Genomic DNA, 22,293 nt, shown 5'->3' on the forward strand with positions numbered 1-22,293 from the left:
GAGACCCCAGCTATAGAACATGATAAAATGTATAATGCAATAGAGGTGTGATGTGCATTTAGTTTCTCTCCGGTGTTGAGGTTATTCTAAAGTATTCTACCGAATCCCAGATAAGTGTACACACACAACCAAGTCAGTGTAAAGTCAAACACAAGAGTCATGCGAAGCAAAGATTTTTTCAAACCTGCTGTCCCGACTTTCCGTTAGTGCATGACATTCTAGGCTTCAAACCTCATCAATCACATGGTATTGTCACTTCAGTACAAGCATCAGCACAGTGTGTGATACAGTTGTGCTTTGAAAACTGCATCGAAGCACCAGAGCCTCTGTATCAATCTCTCCATCACTAACAGTAGTTAATCAATATCACACAAAGAGTAACGTGTTTCTCCCAATGCAAATGTGATATTGACATTACACTGTACAACAGTTCAATACACAAGAACTTAATATTAACTGACTTCTATTTTAGACAAAACAGTCCCTGCTTTTGCTGTTTTTCACCACTGAAAATAGTTCCAAAGAAAGCCACAGAAAAAGAACCGTTTTGAATCTCTGAGCAACACTAAATGATGTTTCATTACTGAATGAATCAGGTGTTTGAATGAATCAGTTGAATGAGTGATTCAATGACTCACTCATACAGTGACTTGCCACCACCTACTGGCAATTTAAATTCCATATTTAGTATATTTTTTATAATTTCAAGTATTGGTATTTAAGGGCTTGTATTTAAAACATTATTTTGAATTTGTAACTGCAGGCTAATGAAAAAATTGGTTTTATAATGATAAAATGCCCATAAAATCAATTTAAACTTGAAACTGAAAAATAACAAAAGCTGTTAACAGCAGTCTTACACCTGCTGAGGTACTGGCACAGCAACACACTTATCAAAATCTTGTCTAATTATTGTTAGGGATAAAATTCCAGAAAATATCAGAAAGTAAGTGATTTTTCACTTGCTGGTCAGAATAGCCTTTATGGCTTTTCCCAGTGCTGTTGTAAAGGCTATTTATATTATTTGTATTTTATTTATAAATTTTTAGCTCCCAGATTTTAGTTTTTATTTGTATTTATTTTTTTGAGAGGCCTAAAATTCCATTCTATCATAATTAAATTAATAAAGGACCCATGCATCGTTACAGTATTGAACCTTAAACTTTGCATATTGGTAACGATTACAATACATCGTTCCTGTGGCTCAGTGATAGAGCATTGCGTTAGCATTGCAAAAGGTTGTGGGTTCAATTTCTAGGGAACACACATACTGGTAAAAAAATTACAATTGCATAACCTGAATGCCCTGTAAGTCGCTTTTGGATAAAAGTGTCTGCTAAATGCATAAATGTAAATGTAGACCCCAGGCAGCGTTGCCATCTGTCTATTCTACACATTGACCTGAGAATTTATGAACAGGGACAAGCTCAGTGACAAGGGTTATCGTACAGAAAGCCTGATTCTATACTTTCCTCTGAAATATGTCATGATAGAAGAGTTTCAACCATTGCAGGATTAAGATTTATGACACTGCAGTGTCTGCGTTATGAAATTTATCCAAACGTAGGAACTCATATAAGGTTCAGAGTGCTGAAACTGTTGCACCCTAAAAATCTGAGCTGATCTTACAGTGCTAGGTAGTGTTTAGATGTGTTTGCTGCAGTGCTGGCTCTCTTTCTCTCTCTTTTTCTTTACTATTTACAGATCGCTTGCCATCCACACTATTCCCAAAGCAGGTGACACTGACTGACGCCTGCAAGTGAGCGTGTGTGTGTGTGTTTGTGCCAGGTCATGTGTGAGTGTGTTTGGCAGAGTCTCTGATAGGGCTTGGAGTGGTGCTTGAGTTGCTTTGATGGCGTCCTCCATCTGAAGGCAAGAGTCCTGTGAATTATGGATCTAGAGAGGCCTCGTCTGTGCCCCACTCACTCCGCACACAGCTGGAGGAAAAGCACATGAACAACACCCATAGACTGACAAAAAAAAAAAAGATGGACGAAGCATCTCAATTCCCTTCTAACTGCTCAGTAGTTATTCATTTGAATCCTGAGTTTGTGTGGCAGTGATTAATTTAGATCCTGAGTCTGTGCGGTACTGATTCATTTGCAGCCTGAATCTACACAGTACTGATTCATTTGGAGCCATATTCTGAGCAGTAGTGATTCATTTGCAGCCCTAGTCTGATTCATTTAGAGCCTCCAGCCCTAGACTGAAAAAAAAGATGGACGAAGCATTTCCATTCCCTTCCACTGCTCAGTCTGCTCTGTAGGGATTTACTTGGTGCCTGAGTCTATACAGTATCGATTTATTTAGAGCCTGATAGAAGTGATTCATATGGAGTTAGAATCTGTGTGGTAATGACTGATTTGTATCCCGAGATTGTGCGGTAGGGATTCATTTGCAGTCCAAGTATGTGCAGTACTGATTCATAGACTGAGTCTATGCGGTAATAATTCATTTGGATCATGAATTTGCATGGTACTGATTCATTTGGACCCATATTCTGAACAGTAGTGATTCATTTGGATCCCAAATCTGGACGGTAGTGATTCATTTGCAGCCCCAGTCTGCAATTTATGATTTAGAGTAGAGCTGCAACTAACGATTATTTTTTCTGTCGACTAATCTAACGATTATTTTTTCGATTAGTCGACTACTCTAACGATTATTTTTATTAAAATAAATTATTAATCTAGTATTCTTTTTTTGATTTTCTAATGAATCCTTTGGATAACTTTACAAAAAAATTTAAGCACAACTTCTAATATTATATTTCAACCTTTATTCATTTTTTTTCCAAAAAATACTTAAAAAATACAAAAATAAAGAGGCAAAGAAAATTATTTTACTATGGTAAATGAGTTTACGATAGCGTTTATAATTAAACCACAGTAGCCACAAATTTACAGTTGTCTGAGACGTCATGAAATGTTCTTTAGCATCACAAACCATAAAATGTAGTCAGGGTTCTGCTATGGTTTATTTTCATAATAGGTAAACACAGGTCACACGTTTGTTTGGAAAAACAAACATTCGAACATACATCAGCGTTATAAGAACTGCCCATTTTTGGGTGAACTATCCCTTTAATTACATTTGCAAGCTGTGAGTTTGAGTTATGTTTCTTCCTGGGGATTTTAACTAAGTTGGCCCAGAATCACATAAAACTGTGTCTGGCTTCACACTGTCTGCTTCTGCATCTTGTTGAAGCTAATGAATTAGTTGATGTATGGCGAGGCAAACACGGACGGCCCTAGAGACAATTTCACCTCTCTGAGAATACAGAATTGGCAGCTTCACACAGAAGTTTACAGAACTGCAAGTCTTCAGCTACGACTTTGGTTGATCCCCAAAAGATCACTGTATCATGTTCGTAAAAACCTGAAGGCTCTCAGCGACATTTGGGTTTTTGATGCTTAAAAAGAAGCTGGGTCAGATAAGCAATGAGACAAACAGGGTGATCTACTGTATTTAACCTACTGAGTTCCTTAAAGAGATATAAAATCAGGTCATTCAGTTAAATTCTATCCCACAATTTCACAATGCATTTGACTCTGCAATAATATCATAATTCATACAGTTGCTATTCGCCAAGTTCTTTGAGTGTAAATGGGGGTATTCGATATAAATGCACTTTTCAGAATGGACTTGAACAATCCCATGATTGTGTTTACTGGTTACAGGTGTGAAAAAAAAATATTGTTTACAAGCATTATTACATTTATTTTTATTGATGTATAGTTACCGTATCACACTTAATTTCATTGGGTTGCACTATTACGAAGTAGAGTGTAGGAATGACGGCTTCACAGAGATATGCACCTGCTATTAGCAGCTAGCGATTATCAAGTTTATTTAAAGTCTGCTTCAAAAAGCTGATTCTGTTTTTACATAGATAATGTAACACACAGGACATATTTTGCACCCTGTCTGGGTTTTTTATTTTTTCATTGATGGTCTATTTACGTATGCGTCAGATGGATCTCTTTGGCAGGTGCATCATGGTTTGCTGCGTCTCACGTCAAGACTGTTTTTAAGAGGTGTGTCAAGCTAAAAATAGTTAATCTTTTGTTGTGCAGCACATCAGTGTGAGGTTTGAAATGATGGCATATTCAGAAGAAGCTGCTGGCAGTACAAATATCTTAAACATATTGAGTGGTTATTCTGTTATTCTTATCAGTGAGCGTTATAATGGTGTATTGTTTGTTTGGTATAAAAGAAATCTAATTGTGTAAGAGCATTTTCGCTTGTTGCTTGGTATAATATCGTTATATGATGGAGTATTGTTTTGTTTGGTATATTAAATGTTTATTTTAACGTCTTACGATGGAAGATCATTTTGTTTTGCTTAAAATTGTTGTAATGATTGACAAGCATATTGTTATTGTTTGGTTTGTATCAAAGAATTTCAATTGTGGTGGAGTTTTTTTTTTGTTTGGTTTGGTGTAAAAGAGTGATCAGGGTGAAGGAGCATTTGTTTGTTTTTGTTAAGTATTAAATAATTACAGTTGTGGAGGAGCTCCTGTATTTTGCTTGGTTTGTTTTGATATAAAAGTTATAATGGCGGATAAGTGTTTTTGTTTTAGTATAAAAGGTGGATTTTTTTGTTGTTTTTGTTATGTTTGGGTTGGTTTGATATAAAAAGATTTTTTTTTTCATTATACAATTGTTGAGGAGATGTTCTTTGTTTTGTTTTTGTTTGCTATAAAAGAGCTTGAGAAATAAATGTGTCTGTGATCAGGAATCTCTGGCGAGTGGCCACAAGCCTGAGCGCTAAAAACACATCTTGAGACTCCTGCATTTGTGTCTAGTTCAGTTCTGTTGAGGTCTGTGTGTTGTTGTGTCTATGCCTCATTACACAGGCTTGTTTGGCAGCATAACAGTGACATCATCTGAGCACTGCAGCTAGGCAGTTCTGAGGTTTTATTATATTTCGTTTAGTTTATTTAGTTTATTTCATTTCACTGAAGTACAACATGCAGAAACCCATCCCATTAGGCCAATAAAGTAATTTTTTAATAAAATCACACAAATGTAAAACATCCTTGATCACAAAGCTTTCAGTGAATTTTGCAATTAATTCACATTGTGTAGCAGTAAAACAAATACATGATTTTGAGAGACCAAATTTTAACGTTAATGCATAAATGATTAGACTTTTTTTTTTTTTTTATATAATTTAACTCATATGATTACATGCATTTATTTATTTATTCAAACAAAGACATAACTTCAGTATAATTAGTAGTTGTAAAAAAAACAAATTTTCTTTCTTTTTTTTTTTCTTTCTGTTGGTTTTAGCCAGTATTTCTGCATTCTCCACTCACTGAGGGGCCATAAACTCATCAAATTGGAGAGTATGACAAGGTTGTCCATTTCTTGACTTTGCAGCAAAGTTTAAATTCTTGAGAAAAGTCTTTCAGATGAGGGTAAATATTGTATATCTTGCTGCGTGCATGCTGAGATGTCGCAGGTGGATGAATGACCTTTGACTCCTCAGCACCAACTGAGCAGCAGATGTGATCAGATAGAAGATCATGAAACTGACTTCATTAACCTCTGCGCCCGATCACCAGGTCTATTAAATACAGACGTTTGTCTTCTGTGCTAGAGGACTCTTCCAGCTTCTCACATGCCCACTCGGACTCTTGCTGTAGTAGTTAAGCCATGATGTTGGCCGGATCTGCAGTCAGGTGAAGTTTCCCTGTCTCACCTCAAACCAAAATAACCAGTGAGAACACTAATTTATCCAAGACCAGTGTTTATGGCCTTAAAGCATTATTATTATTATTATTATTTAAATGTTAAAGGAATAGTTCACAAAAATGTACTGAAATTTAATCACACTCAGTTTTACAAAATGTAGATGAGTTTGACACATTTAGTAGAAATGTGTCATTGCATCAGTGTCTCATCAATGGATGCTCTGCAGTGAATGGGTGCCGTCAGAATGAGAGTCCAAACAGCTGATAAAAACATCACAATAATCCACAAGTAATCCACACCACTCCAGTCCATCAGTTAATGTCTTATGAAACCAAAATATAATTTTTGTAAGTCCACTATACATAATATTGCTTTCTCTGGTGAAAACACTTGTCTCATCTGAATCAGGAGAGAAATCTGCACAGATCAAACACTGTTGTAATGAAGCGAAAACAGTCCAGAACAGTTTTTTGAACTTAGAGGACAACAAGGGATAGGATATTTTCACTGGAGGAAGCGTTATTATGGATTATGATTATGATGGACTGTTTGGACTCTCATTCTGACGGCACCCATTCACTTCAGAGCATCCATGGCTAAGACGGTGATGTAATACAATGTCTCCAAAAATCTATTTTGATGAGCTTTTTGGGTGAACTAATTTTTTTCTGAGCACAATGCCACACTATTCTTATTAGCCAAGACACTAAGAGTTCTAATTACTGTGTACCGGTACAAACAAATGCGTGGTGGCAGCACTTTTGCCGCCTTCATGTTGGAAATGATGTATGTGTGTACTGACTCAGAGTCTTAGTGAGATTTGGGCTTCTTCAGGTTAGCAACATGCTCAATGGATCAGGACAAACAGGATTTTTTATAATTTATGATAATTCTCAGACCCTGGTCATCATTATCGCCTCTGCTCTAATAAAACTAGATTGCCCCGCAGCTGTTGTTGAAGCATTTGCATTTCGCTATGCACAAACCATGAAGTCAAAAATGGATGAATTTGGCTTTTAAAGCAATATTGCACTGAGAAATAAGAGGCCAAATACATGACCTTCAGTTTATAATGAGACCCAGTGAGCACTGCTGTTAAAAGCACCGTCTTTTTTAACTCAATGCCAAATATTACACTGTGAAATCTGTATTTAACCAGTAGAGACACATCTACTGAGTGTTTTTATTTTACCTTTTATGTGATAGCATCTATTCAGCAAACTGTTACAGATCTGACAAATTTAAATACGAATGGGAATACAGTTGAAACTTTTGCCTCATTTCACATAAACCTGGGAAATGTGTTTACTTTACATAGAGTACTCCACAGTTCTTTTCAAGAATATCATTTTAGTACCATACTATGTCCTCATAAAATCTAGATGTTTAAACCTAGAAAAAGAGTTGGCTCTTTGGGTCATAATTACATTTTTACAGTGCAAAGTTTTACTAAAAACAATTGTAAATGGAAGCCTGTTTCTGTCAATGAATAAAAGATAATTGGATTGGTTTAATAACAACAAAAGTAATAGTAGTAGATAAAATGATTAATCCATGCAAATGATAGTTTCAGATATACTGTAGTATTTCCAGGTCATGAGGGAGTTTCCTTGGCTGAACTAATATTTTCTTTGCCAGGGTCACTCACAGACTTTTTAATATTTATATTTCACAATTCTGACTTCTGAAATGCATGATATAAACTTGCAATTCAGACTTTTTTCTCAGAATTTCTCAGAGATGTTAACTCCCAATTTTGAATTCTTAAGTCAGCATTGTAAGATATAAACTTGCTATTGCAAGAACTAAAGTCGGAATTGTGAGATAGAAAAAGAAAAAAAAAAGAAAAAAGATATTAACTTTATTATTTTGCACAATTGTTACTTTATTTCTCAGAATTTCAAATTTACATCGCACAATTCAGACTTTTTCACCAGACTTATGAATTTAAGTCTCATAATTCTGACTTTACAACTTATAACTAATTGTAACTACACTGTGGAATTGCAAGTTTACATCTCGCAATTCTGACTTTTTTCTCAGACTTACAAGTTCAGAGTTTGCAATTCTGACTTTTTAAATCACAAGAGTTTCTAGCACACAATTATTTATTTCTTGAAATTGTGAGGTTTTAAATACGCAATTCTAAATGTATAACTTGGAGTTAAAGTAAAACATCCCACAGTTCTGACAAAACTGTAATTGAAACAAAAAATTTGCAAGAAAAAAAAATAGTGAGATAAAAGTTGCAATTACTAAAAAATATTTCTATTCAGTGGTGAAAACAGGATTCTTTTTATTTATTTATTTATTGTACTACTAAATTTCCTGCGATACTTGAATTCATTCAATTGTGTCCAAATGTTTGGACTGGTAGTGTATTATCAAAATAGCATCCTCACTGAAATACACTCCCTGAGGTCTTAACTGGAGCAGCATCTTGAGCACTGCCATACTGCAGTGACACTGCAGTGCTACACACTCTCTTTGTACCTGCAGCTTCTCCTAACGCTCTTAGTATTGACAGCATGCATGTACCTGAGAGTTCATAAGTCTCTCAGAGTGACAGTGCATCTATTTTGTGCTGCTCACTGGATCCAGAGAAAAAGAGTGATGAGAAAGAAGGAAAAAAATAGTCTGTCTTTTCTTTCTTCCTCAAAAAATATTGCTTGGCCAAAGCAAATATTTGCGATAAGCCGAGAGAAAGAAGAACTGTTAGTCTGGGATAAATACATCCCTTCTCTCCACTGTGTCCTCAGAAAATCCAGCACCTGAGCCAAACCTGCAGCCCGCTAAATGCTCTCTAAGAGAGAAAGAGAGAGGGCTGTGTAGAAAAAGGGATGCAGTGGGGTGAAAGACTTAATGGGGGCCAGAAAAGGAAAAGAAGGCCACATACTACAGAAACTCCCAAATAAGGTGACTGGAATGGACAGTAACAAAACTTGCAAAAACTATTGTTTTTTGGGACATGTTTCATACCAAACATACAAGTCTTACCATTATTTGAAGAATATTACCTTAAAATGCCATTGCAAGAATAGCATGGTTTTTTCAACATGCACCATAGTAGTACCATGGTATTCTATGATATATACCTTGGTTTCCCATTGTAATGAATTGTTATTGTTTTTAAGTGTTTGGATATATACAATGGGAATACCATGTGCCAGAGTAAACCATGGTATTCTTTATAGTACTCTGATATACAATGCCATGTTTAAGGAATTTGCTCGAATTACTTTGAAGTACCATATATTTAATTGGAAAATATATCATGTGAATAGCATTTGCCATACTTGTACAATGATATCCTTTAAGGTGTCTTGACATTAGGGTTATGACATTTAGTAGATGTACCATGGTCATAACATTTGACCATGTAAATACTATGGTACTATGATTAAGATAATAATCCAAAATTGTGGTATTACCCTCTGAAAACGGTCACTGTTCCACCACAGTTCTTCATTGTGAGGCTATGAACAATAAAAAGAGGACTGAGCTTGTCAGGAACAGAGAAAAGGAAACAAAATGAGGAAATCAAAGAGATGGGACCACCCTTAATTCAATTACACTGCACTCCCCATAAATCACGTGCACAGTAGGCTATATTATGACACCCCAGATTGTGCTTGCTGTCTGATGGATATAAGATCTTGCGTTAATGTGTCGTGTGCTGCAGCAAAGACAATGAGATGAACGTGTGTCTCTCTGTCTGTGTGTTTGTGAGGGCAAGATCTCAGATCTCTCTCGAGGGGCCTCTCTTCCTATGTCACAAGTTAGAACAGGCACCGCACATCTCACCAGAGGTTTCTCAGGTTAAGTCCCTTGTGCACGAGCTCATCTGACATCCCAGTAACGTAATCTAACTCTCACACTGCTCGACTAATACCCAGCATGCCTGAGAACAGCATTTACTGCCAGAGCAATACAGAGGAAGCAGAGAGGTTACAGTAGCAGACATCAAATGGGTTCATGTATTTGCGTCATGTAGCATTAGCATTTTGTTGAAAATCTACCAGTCAGTGGGTTGCTGATCAGTAGATGGTTGATCAATGTTGATTACATGAACTGATTGATCCATGAAAAGTGGTCGTAACCAAATGTGACCCTGGACCACGAAACCAGTCTTAAGTCTCTGGGGGTGTATAAGTAGCAATAGCCAAAAAACAACAACATTGTTTGGGTCAAAATTTTAAATTTTACTTTTATGCCAAAAATCATTAGGATATTAAGTAAAGATCATGTTCCATGAAGATATTTTGGAAATTTCCTACCATAAATATATCAAAACTTATTTTTTGATCAGTAATATGCATGGCTAAGAACTTCATTTGGATAAATTTAAAGGCGATTTTCTCAGTATTTAGTTTTTTTTGCATCCTCAGATTCCAGATTTTCAAATAGTTGTATTTCAACCAAATACAAGTCTTGCTAGTTAAATAGTTGTATCACTTGATTCTTTCCCATTACCACTGTTTGTTATTCACTTTGAAACCATTGAGGAGTTCACATATGAAAGTTTTCCTTTCTTTTCATACAGACTTGTGGATCAGCTACGATGACGTTTTACAAGACTCTCCTCAAACACATCCGTCACTGGTCAGCTAACTGCCAACTGACCGGTTCTCTCGCCCTGTCCCACAAACTCCACCCCTGCAGGGGTCTGTCGACAGACGGCTCTGCTCCTCGGCCACGGATTACTGAAGACTCAATAGAAGTTTTCAGCCATGTCTACCAGCGAGATGACATGACCAATGTGACAGCTAAAATCTTGTCCAAAGTTGGCTGCCAGCTTCACAACCGACCGCACCACCCCTTGTGGCTTATTAAAGAACGCATCAAATACCATTTCTACCGCTCCTACATCGGACGCACAGGAAACCCGCTCTTCTCCGTACATGACAACCTCAGTCCAGTGGTGACAGTGGAGCAGAACTTCGACAGTCTGCTCATTCCTCCAGACCATCCCAGTCGGAAAAAAGGAGATAATTACTACCTGAACCACACACACATGCTGCGGGCCCATACCTCCGCCCATCAGAAGGAGCTGGTGCGCTCAGGTCTGGACCACTTCCTGCTGGCTGGAGATGTGTATAGACGAGATGAGATTGACTCCAACCATTATCCTGTCTTCCATCAGATGGAAGGAGTGCGGCTTTTCTCAAACCATGAGGTTAGAATGGTGTTCTGAATCTATCTATCTAGCTATCTGTTTTTTTGGAGGCCTTACTTTCTCAGTGTTCTGGTAAAACAAAGGACTTCTCTCTGGTGACACATGCAGGACTTTTCCAACTATTTCATCCACTTTTGCCTTCATCTAATCAAAAACCGATGAACACAGAAACAACTGGCCATACATTTTTCTACTAAAATAGATAATACTACTGCTTTTCTGTAGTGGTTGACCGATATGCGTTTTTCGACAGCCGATGCTGATATCTTGGAAAGCAGGGGGGGCCGATATGATTTTAAAAAATTATTATTATTAAAAATAATAGAAATTTGAAATCATTTTACAATGGATTAAAAATCAACACCGTAATCAACATGGCACACAGTATTCTGGTAAGTTTGTGTGCACTGGGAATCATATTTTTAAAATAAAGCCAGGGTAACCCTCATTTTACATACAGCACACAGAGAAAATGACATGAATATGACAGTGAGCATATTCAGTATGCAGTACAATTTGAAATCACAAGTTTAAAGTTTAAAGCACTCAATTCACACAGACCGACCGTCACACAGAGAACACGTGATCATGCTGATACACACTTCACAAGATCTCAGGTGGATTCTACTAAGTTTGTAAGGTTTGTGAAATTAAATGTTCATTAGTCATTCAAAGATTTGTTTAAATTATATAAATGCGTATTTGCTTAATGCTGACGGCAAACAAGAAAAGTATTATATTGTTTGCCTTTCTATTACTAATAGGCCTAATATAAAAACAATAATTATAATAGTTTTTGTATACATTAATTCCTTTGTTTACCTTTCTATCTGATTATTAGACAGACTTCTATCCGTATTAGACAGAACTGTTAACGACGATGACAAACAAGAGAGAGATTGTGAGCACTGTGTGTTCAGGCACTGCTGCTCTCAGCACCGTCAAAATAAAAGTACCACCTCGAACACATCGGCCAAGCAGAAAAACTAATCGGCCAATGCCGATATTTGAAAAATGCCAAATATCGGCCGATATATCGGTCTTGGAGATATATTGGTCGACCACTACTCTTTTGTCCATTTGGTTTCAGTGACTCTTCATTGAAGGATTTTTCCTCTTAAACTGAGAAAGACGAAAGTATTAAGGCATCAAAACTTCACCTTTAAAACAGTCCTCAATAGTTTATACCTGTCAGAGCCACCCCCACACCACTTATCTGTGTAGAAAAAGCAGTTTATTTCAAGCATCCAGACTGCAAGAAAGTGTCAGAGGAGTCATGATGAAATCTTAATGTAATCTTTCCGAGTGCAGTTAAAGGTTTTTTCAAACCTTTTCTTCTCTAATAGCTGTTTGCTCGAGTGGAGAATGGTGAGGAGCTGTCTTTGTTTGAGAGCGGTGGCCGCCGCACGCCTCAGAAACAGGAGACACACACGCTGGAGGCTGTCAAACTTGTGGAGTTCGATCTGAAACAGGCTCTCACTCGCCTCATGCGACACCTTTTTGGGGAAGGTAGGAATCCTGTGATGTTCGCACTTGTTTTTCCTCACTTCCTCTGTCCAGTTCTCCTCATCCATCTGTTTGTTTCTGTCTTGCAGATTTGGAGATCCGCTGGGTGGACTGCTACTTCCCTTTCACACATCCCTCTTTCGAGATGGAGGTGCGCTTCCAGGATGATTGGTTGGAGGTGCTGGGCTGTGGGGTGATGGAGCAGGAACTGGTCTGCTCAGGTACGCTCATGCAAACAAGAAAAAGCTGCCCACTGGCTACGTAAGCAATGACCATTTTCAATAAGAGCTGCTGAGTCATAAACATCAAAACAGAATGTTGTGCAGATTCACAATGAGATTGTCTAGCAACCACCTATGGGAGTGCAGACAGGGCAGCTGTGATGATCCGCCTTGTGATATAGTTTGAGTAGAATCGACAGCCGTTAGCAAACAACAGTCCATCAAGATGCTGAGCTCCAGTGATTTCATTGCTGTCAGTGTAAACACACTGTTAGGAAGCAGGCAGTGATGTGGAACCTCTCAAATTACTGATCCCAAACACTACATACTGCACAGCCATCAATAGATATTGTGTAGATACTGTTAGCAAAATTGTTTTCAGTTATTTAAACATGAGCTTGATATGGAAGCTCATTTTTTTTCAAAAATTAGTGTATCATAATTATGAAACAAAATGACGAAACCACAGCTCAGTCATAATTAAATGACATATAAAAAGTTAAAACTGACATACTGGGACCTATAATACATCCGGCGCAATGCGACCCATTGTTAGTTTCAGTCCGGCGCCGTTCGCATTTTCCCATACAGTGCCAAGTCATGTAATTAGCAAATGCATTTTGCGCCCATGGGTGTGCTGGTCTAAAAAAGAGGTGTGTTCAGGCGCATTGCTATTTTAAGGAGCTGAAAATAGACTACACCATACACCAACTCAAACCTGGTCTAAAGTCTGGCGCAATGTTTTTTCTTTGTTATTTAAAGAACGTACATGCTGTTTATTTAACACAGGCACACAGCAGCACACAAACATGCCAAATATTAAAAATTAAAAGATTGCAATGCATAAGAATTTTTTGTAGGCTAATTTTATATATATATATATATATATATATATATATATATATATATATATATACACTATATGTAGAATTTTTTTTGTAGGCTAATTATATATATGTTATATATATATATATATATATATATATATATATATATATATATATTTAATATATATTTAATTAGCCTACAAAAAAAAATTCTACATATACTGTATATATATATATATATATATACATATATATATATATATACATATATATATATATGCCTACATGTCATAATGAATATTCATCGCATGTGTCAGAATTAGGCTATCTATTTGCTCGCACACGAGCAGCTCCGTTTCATCTCGGAGACGCGTTCTGTCTTTGCGCTTTCAAAATTCCGCTGTGTAAATAGCAAATCTGTCATGGCACGAGCGCAACTGGCTCAAAAAGTCATAATTACAAAATATAAGTTATGACATAAAGTTGATGTTTTTTCATAATTGCATTTTTAGCTCATAATTTGTATTTTTTATTCATAAATATGACTTGATCTCTTAATTTTTATTTTTCCATAATTTATTTTTATTTGACTTTTTCATCATCAATGACTTTTTGACATAATTATCTTATAATTAAGTATATATATATATATATATATATAATACAGTATATATAATACAGTATATATAATTATGGCTTTTGTGAAAATTAATAAAAAGCATGATTATTATTTGGCAAAAATTTTGTAGTAAATGTATTTATAGCAAAGTATAGCAAAACATTTTTTGTTACACAGGTCCCAAACAAGGAAGGACTTGTTTTTAGAAGTTAGAGGCTGAGATAGACATTATTACTACATGGTTATTCAGAATTGAATATATATTTTTTTTTACATATATACCATACTATTGTATTAAATTATAAAGTACATTTATAACATGCTGTTACAATGATACAAAATTAATCATGAACATTATTAAGTCAAGTGTTATTGAATACTGCATTTCATGGGAAGCACAAAAGAAACTGATGCTCACACAGCCTGATAGACTGTTGCTGAACTACCAATAATCAATGAAATATACTTATATTTAGCATTTCCCTTGACTCCAATCAACATCAGATGAGCTTGTCACAATGCATTCTGGGATGATCAAAGGATTCATGAAATGCTGCTATTTGGTCGAAATGAGAAATCCAAAACAGCATAATGATTTTCAGCATCTGTAAGGAACAGCCACATAGTGAGTGTGAGATGCCTTAAAACAAGAAGATACTTAAGTTTTCAGGCCTCTCTGTGCCGTGAGAGCAGTGGCCACACCTTTGAGCCAGAGAGAATGGCGTTCTGCCTCTGCCAGTAGATGGCTGTGTTGTGCAGTGCTATGTGAGGCAACCAGCCCTCATAAAGCGGATGGGATAGTCCCACAAGAGGGAGATCCAAGCACACCAGTAAAGGGGGAGGGGGAGGACATGCATGACTGCAGAGACATGGTTTTCCTCCATTGGGCTGAACCTGTACGACCAGTCATATGACTCCTCACTGCCAATTAATTCTTCAATCTCATCTGCTCCATTCATCGATCCTGTCTGCGTTAAACAGCACAACGTCCCCCGCCATCTGCACCGCCGACATGTGGAACATGTAACGGCCAATTAACAACAATGCCAGTCAGTGGCGAGTGAATACTTTTTTTCTGACTGCTTTGTTAACTTGATTTTACACTCATTCTACATGAAACGTTTAACTTAATCTTTTGCTTGATATTTACAATTAAGGTCCATCATTATTCTGAAAAGTGTTCATGCATTCTAAATGAAAATTATACATATTACTTTAATTTGTTTGCTCATATAAATTATACATATTACTTTAATTTGTTTGCTCATATAAATTATATTCTTATTTCTGTAAATGCAGTCGGTCTATTCAGTAGGCGGCCCATATCCGACGAAGAATATTTTTCAGCATTTTATCTTTAGGTCCTCTTGTGTGTTCTATCATTTTAAATCCATCAATAATTAAAAGCTGGAGGCAAGTCCTTAAGAGCCCCCGTCTCTCTCTCACTTTATTTTTTATTCTCCATTCCACCCATCATCTCTCTCTCTCTTTGAAACCACTCATGGTCAAGTGCATCTTTTCCGTTGTGCTGGAAGGCTACTGCTCCCCTGCATTGTTTTGGCAGCATGGAAAAATAGTGTTTCTTGTGAAGAGGTTTCTATTTATGGTCCTCACATCTTCGTTCAGTTTTATCTTCAGTGTGGATGCAAAGAGGTCAGTCGGTATGATTAAAGACCAACTGAATGACCAAATTTTGTGCTTTACAGAGCGTTGTAAACCACTTTTTATTAAAATCTGAGTCTAAAATGATTATATAGAAATTGATTTCCACTCTTGTATTTATCGTCACAGCAAGGGCACCTGTAATCCTGCTTTGATTGGACTTTAGTAGAAAGTTTGTGTCTTTTGCAGTGTTGTTCCTGACAGGAGTACAGATTACTAAGTGTGTGTCTCTCTTCCTGTTCTGTTTGGTTGTACTCAATCACTGCTTTATCCCTGTGTACACCCACTCGAGTGGCAATGCATATTCACAACTGGGTAAACAAAGCCCTTGTCTCCAGACAGCTGTCAGCAGGCCTTGCTCCCCTTCTCAAGGCTTTGCTGCTCAGACGAATCTGCTCATGGGTGTCATTCTGGCAGCTTTTAGGCAAACCGTGCCTTCTTGTCAAGGTTAAGTGGCTTGTTTAATCAAAGTTTTCATTGTAATGTAGAAGCGATGTTAATACATTTTGACAAACCCACACAATTTGTGTCAAAAAATGACTGAACTAAATATCTGTCAGTAACTGCTGCAGGTGTCTAAGTACTAAGTACTGTAGCCAAAGATTAATGTCTAATTGTTTCAGTAATACCAGGGAGTGTGATTTATTCCCTTGTCCTGAATGACCATGTACACATTTGTGGAAACATGGTAATATGGGAGAGTTTCAGTTTATTTATCATTAAAATTTAGGTACTATGTACATTTTAGGTACAAATATGTACCTTTAAGGTACTAAAATGCACCCTTTAGGGGTAAATAATGTACCTAATGTACCTTGACTGTACCAGTGACAGCTTTTGTCCCTTTATTTCTGAGAATACAGCATATTCAGTGAAAAAAAATGTAGGATTGGACACAACTTCATCCATTAGTAAACTGACCTTTATTGTAAGGGAGACGTTGAAATGTACAGACAAAGAAAAAGGTGTTTCAGAGGCAAAATGAGTTTGTAAATTTTTTCTTTGTAAGATTACAAACACACACATATTTTCTTTGAAATAAGATTGCGGTCCGATTGCGTTTGCACATCTCATTTACACTTGGCCATATAAATGCAATACTAATATAATTCCCTTGATATATGCAAATATTAGCATCCGCGATGACGCCAATGCCAGCAGCAAAATTTTATTCACTCTGTTGATCCCATATTGCAACTAATGTTAGAATTGTGCTTTCTTCATCCATGTCTAATTATCTATGATTCCTCCTCCTATGTGTGGTTTGGGGGAAACATTTACAAATGTTACCCAAACAACTAGGTGCATTTACATGTGGTCTAGCTGCGTCTTCTGAAAGTGATTTGAGTGATCAAAATACTATTAAATGCATATTGCAAGACATTTACATTTGGTCGTTTTCTTATTCTATTGTTATCAGAACAGTAAAAATTCAACATAGTGACCAAGGTGATGTTCTCCCCTGGTGATGTTACAAAATGATGCAAGCAACAAGCAATGACATACAGCTTTGAGAGTTTCAACCTATCCACATTATTCATAAATAATGTTAAAATCTATAATTTTTTTTAGAATTGTTTATTGGATTGTTGTCAGAATAGTAGAAATGCAGCAAAGTGACCAAGTGTAAATTTTCTCATTCTGCCTCTGATGATGATAAGAAATGACGTGAACATCCGGCAATGACATTCAGTTTCGGCAAAAAAGACAGAAAAATAAAAAGTGGAAGGAAAGCTTTTTTCCCCCTTAACTGCTGGTGTCTTAGAGTTTTTCCTCAACTGCTGACAAACTGACCCTCCTCTGCAACGACTGTCGTCATGCATACGCAAACACAAACTCACTCTCACTACGTCTCCTCTTTGACTTCTCTCGATGTCCTAGCCTTCTCCTTCCCTGCTTCCTCACCGGACTGCAGGGACTCTGTCAAATCCTCTCTGCTTTTTGCCTTCACTCCCCCCTCCATTCTCATTTTCACTCTTCCAACTCTCTGTTTCTGCCTTTCTTCACTGCGGCAGAGCAGTGTGGCTCCGTTGCTATGGCAACTTCTCATTCAGTCTTCTCACACCCCCCTTATTTCACACACCCGTCCACACTCACACATTCTCTCTTTTCTCTTCAGAGCGGTAGGACAATAAAAATCTGCCAGCAAGACAGCATTAAACGTGTGGCGGCCAGCGGGGGTATGGGGACGAGTGAGACAGGGAGGAGAAAAAACAGGAATGGGGCGTCCTGGGAAGTTGAAAGGTTATTTATTCACCTCTGAGCGTGACCGCCATATGCTAAGCGTGGTGTAAGTGTGCCAAAGATGGTGTGTTTGGTTTAGGGGCAGAGCTTCACTAATGAAAGGGGAGGAGGGGTAACAGTGCAGCACCGATTTGGCGGTAGATCCACTTAGTTATTCATTAGAGCGCGGCGTGTAATCCCCGGATGCATCAATTCTGCAGCGGGCCCAGGACAGAGCCCTGTGGGACCTCGCCGGGACTGTCCACAGCATATGGGCCCGGTGTTAATGACGGCACGTGTCAGCTGTGTGGTTGAGGTTTAGTCACGCCCCAGAGGGCGGGGGGCCCAGGGAATGTGATTAAAACCGTGTTTGCTGACAATTAACGGCCCTTCAAGTCACACGCCCTGGGGCCTCTGGGACGGCAGGGGAGCGGGGGGCGGCTGGTAGGTGTGGAAAGTACCAGCTGAGCTCTATTTCTGGTTCAGGTGGCGTTTTCAATCTTAGTCTTAATCCTTAATACCCCCGCCCTCCCGCACTGAATAAATCATGTGCCAGTTGTGACCGGCTCCGCTTAAAGCTCTTTCTTTCATACACACATGTGTCTTTGGCCTCATTACAGGGCTTCTGTCAGGATGCTTCATTTTTGACGAGCTGGCAGTTTTTTAATCTGTCAGCCTTTCTTCAGTCAGAGTCGTCTTCTGTTCTCCCTCACCCTTTGTCTTTCTCTGTTGCAGTGTCTTTTAGTGCTTTATTGGCCTGATAAATAATGTACCTTTGTATTACAAAAGCAGTAGCAAGTTAGACAATGGGTATAATGTAGAACAGGACAAAATAAATGGGTGAATCTCACAAAAAATGTTCAGGCCATATTTCACCCCCCAAAATCTGTCTGTCTGTCTGTTGTTCTATCTATTGTTCTATATATCGTTCTATTGTTGTATCTGTCATTCTTTCATCTTGTCTGTCTGTCTGTTTGTCTGTCTGTCTGTCTGTCTGTCTGTCTGTCTGTCTATCTATCTATCATCTTTCTGTCTATCTGTCTATCTGTCTACATGTCTGTTTGTCTGTCTGTCTTGTCTGTTGTTCCATCCATCCATCTGTTGTTCTATATATCTATTGTCTGTCTGTCTATCTATTTGTCTGTCTGTCATTTCATCCATCCATCCATCCATCCATCCATCCATCTGTTGTTCTATATATCTATTGTTCTATCTATCATTCTATCTATAATTTTATCTATATCTTTCCATCTGTCGGTCTGTCCGTCCATCTGTCCGTCTGTCGTCTGTTTTTCTCTCTTTCTATCAATTTATATATTGTTCTATCATTCTATCGTTCTATCAATCTATCTCTCATTCTTTATCCTATCTATCCATCTATCTATCCATCTATCTATCCATCTATCCATCTATCTATCTATCTATCTATCTATCTATCTATCTATCTATCTATCTATCTATCTATCTATCTATCTATCTATCTATCTGTCTGTCTGTCTGTCTGTCTGTCTGTCATTTCATCCATCCATCTGTTGTTCTACTGTATATATCTATTGTTCTATCTATCATTCTATCTATAATTTTATCATTTTTTATCAATTTTATCATCTATCTATCTATCTATCTATCTATCTATCTATCTATCTATCTATCTATCTATCTATCTATCTATCCATCTATCCATCTATCCATCTATCCATCTATCTATCTATCTACCTATCTCGTTCTGTCTGTCTGTCCGTCTGTCTGTTTTCTCTCTTTCTGTCAATTTATGTGTATATCTCTTTTTTTATATGTCGTTCTATCATTCTGTCTATCCTACAGTCATACATACCCCTTTGCCTTCTCTTCCTTTTAAAAGGCAAACACACATACTCGGTCACAGTTGCCTCCTGCACGTCTGGTCTCTTGGGTTGGCACTGTTAGTACAAACATTTGTTTGTGCACTGTTCCGTTTCAGCCATCACCCCTGAGAGAGGGGGACTAATAGTTCTGGACGCTTTAGTGAATAGAGTCATTGAAAGGACAGAGAAGGAATGAAGAAGCAGAGGAAAATGAATGAATGAGATATGTTTTCCCTCATTGTGCAATGTATTTCTCTGGCCTATTTACTGAAATGAAGGCTTTGCCGTAGCGCCTAAAGCTTGCATTGTGTAATGAAACTAAATTACATCCCATTTAGACAAGCACCCACAGCTGCTAGTGATATGTAGCATGTTCCATTTTAGCTGGGATAATCAAGTTCAACTCACTCGGACTGGCTGTGCGGATGTGTTATGTAATATGCATGTGGCTGTTTTGTATGCAACAGCTTGTGGTAACAGGAAACACATAATTCAGTGGAAAAACGGGTGTTTTACATTTACCAAATAATATATTGTTATCATTGTACTTTTAGAATGTCATATTTTTTGGCAAGTCAAATATTTATTTTGTTTTATCTTTAAATTGGCAAATACAGGTGTCCCTCCAATTTTCAGCTTGTCATGGTTTTTGGCAATCTAGACTCATCAAAAAAATGCCTAAACTCTAAAATAACACAACTACAATTGACTACAGTTTCCAGCTAAAATGAAAACTAGACTTGTTTATAAGAAAGAGACAGAATTTAAGTAGACAAAATGATTGTAGAAGTCCTGCATAAATGGAGGTATGACATTTTGGACAGAAAAAATAAAATAAAATAAAAAATACTTCAAAATAAGATCATTAAGATGATAGATAAGGTGAATTTGTATTTCATACTGACATAAATAGTTAAACTTTGTTCTGTGTTTTGTACAGTGATCTTTGTCTCTTGAATTAATTTCATGCAACTTTAATGTTTTTGAAGATTAATTGTTTTGAAACTGATTGCCTTTCATAATATAATTGAAAACAGTTTAAATCAGGAATCTTATTTTGTATTTTTGGGTATACTTTCCCTTTAAGCAATTGTTTTATGTAATCGGGACATACATCTTTGTAATATGAAGGGTCAAAGCAAAATCGTAGCATTATTTCTAACATCTTTCGAGTGTCAAACCATGTATCGCGTCCCCGCGGTTGCTATGCGTGTCTTCACATCTGAACTCTATGTACTGTGTTTGAGTGGGTGTGTGTGGGAGCTGCACATGTTAGTGTGGTGAATACACAGCTATGGCTCTGCCTGACTCCGCAATCAATGGGGCAATGCTGCCGGAATGACAAACAGCTGTATTAATGACTGGCGCGATGCCCACCTGAGGCCGTCTTCAACCTCAGGACTGATCAGCTGCACTCTTGGGAAAAGAGAGAGCACCTTTCAGAAAGAATGCAATTGTCAAAGATGCTTTCAAGGAAACTGGATAGAGTATTGTCAGTAGGACGGGGTGGGAACATAGACGCTTGCTAGTACACTATTGATAAACTCCTTTGGAAGGCTCTGAAAGGTTGAAAAAAATGGTTGATCGTGTGACTAAAATGCTGAATCAGTGGATTCACAGTGCATCGATACTTAAGGAAATGCATGGGGTTTTCCCATAATCTTAAATTCTGTTGTAAAGTGCTGTTTAAAACCTGAAAACCTGACTTGAAATAACCTAACAAATCAATCGGGACTAAAACAGTTTCATAAATGAGAATTTGAGTTAACAATCTCACTAATTTGATCCAGGTTCAGTGAGTCTGGATAATTTGATGTGCACACTTATTCTTAAATGGATAGTTCAACCAAAATTGAAAATGTGATGTTTATCTGCTTACCCCCAGGGCATCAAAGATGTAGGTGACTTGGTTTCTTCAGTAGAACACAAACTGAGATTTTGAACTCAAACCGTTGCAGTCTGTCAGTCATATGATGGAAGTGAATGAGAATCACGGCTTTGAGAGTCATAAAACATACACAAACTAAACCAAATTAAACCCTGCGGCTCGTGATGATGCATTGTTGTGTAAAGACCCAAAATGATCTGTCTGTGCAAGAAATTTAAAAGTATTTATACTGTATTTTTTTTAACCCTGATTCTCTGCAAAGTGTCTGAACTGTCCTGAGCATGTTGGTGTCTTCTTCTTCTTCTTGCTTTACAGTGGATCGCAGACTTATAAGTGCATTACTGCCACTTGTCTCTCAAGTGACCATTGACACTCTATCTACAATCTCAATTAGGAGCTTACAGTTGTAGCCTATATTTCCATGCATTTGATTATTTGTTTTGTTTTGCTTTGCTTTACGTTCTTTCTGTGCTTTGTCCATTACATTTTTAAGACAAGACAAATATTGTTCTTGTTCTCAATTTTTGTAGTATTCTACTGTAGCTTCCAGCTTTCTTGTGTTAAGTTTAGTCTGGACAAAAAAAAAAATCTTGCTTTTTACAGCTTCATTAATTGTGAATTCTC

At 37.3% G+C, this 22,293-nt stretch overlaps 1 protein-coding gene across 1 annotated transcript in view; it reads left to right on the forward strand.

Annotated features, from left to right (window-relative positions):
- fars2 (phenylalanyl-tRNA synthetase 2, mitochondrial) overlaps window positions 1-22,293 on the forward strand; it is a 133,667-nt gene that overhangs the window by 37,755 nt on the left and 73,619 nt on the right. Inside the window, exons 2-4 of the mRNA XM_059524267.1 lie at window positions 10,247-10,879; window positions 12,226-12,388; window positions 12,475-12,606. Of these exons, the coding sequence (XP_059380250.1) occupies window positions 10,265-10,879; window positions 12,226-12,388; window positions 12,475-12,606 (910 nt within the window). The 5' untranslated portion in view covers window positions 10,247-10,264. The remainder of the gene's footprint in view (window positions 1-10,246; window positions 10,880-12,225; window positions 12,389-12,474; window positions 12,607-22,293) is intronic.

The sequence above is a fragment of the Carassius carassius genome, chromosome 35, assembly GCF_963082965.1.
Source record: "Carassius carassius chromosome 35, fCarCar2.1, whole genome shotgun sequence".
Lineage (NCBI taxonomy): Eukaryota > Metazoa > Chordata > Actinopteri > Cypriniformes > Cyprinidae > Carassius > Carassius carassius.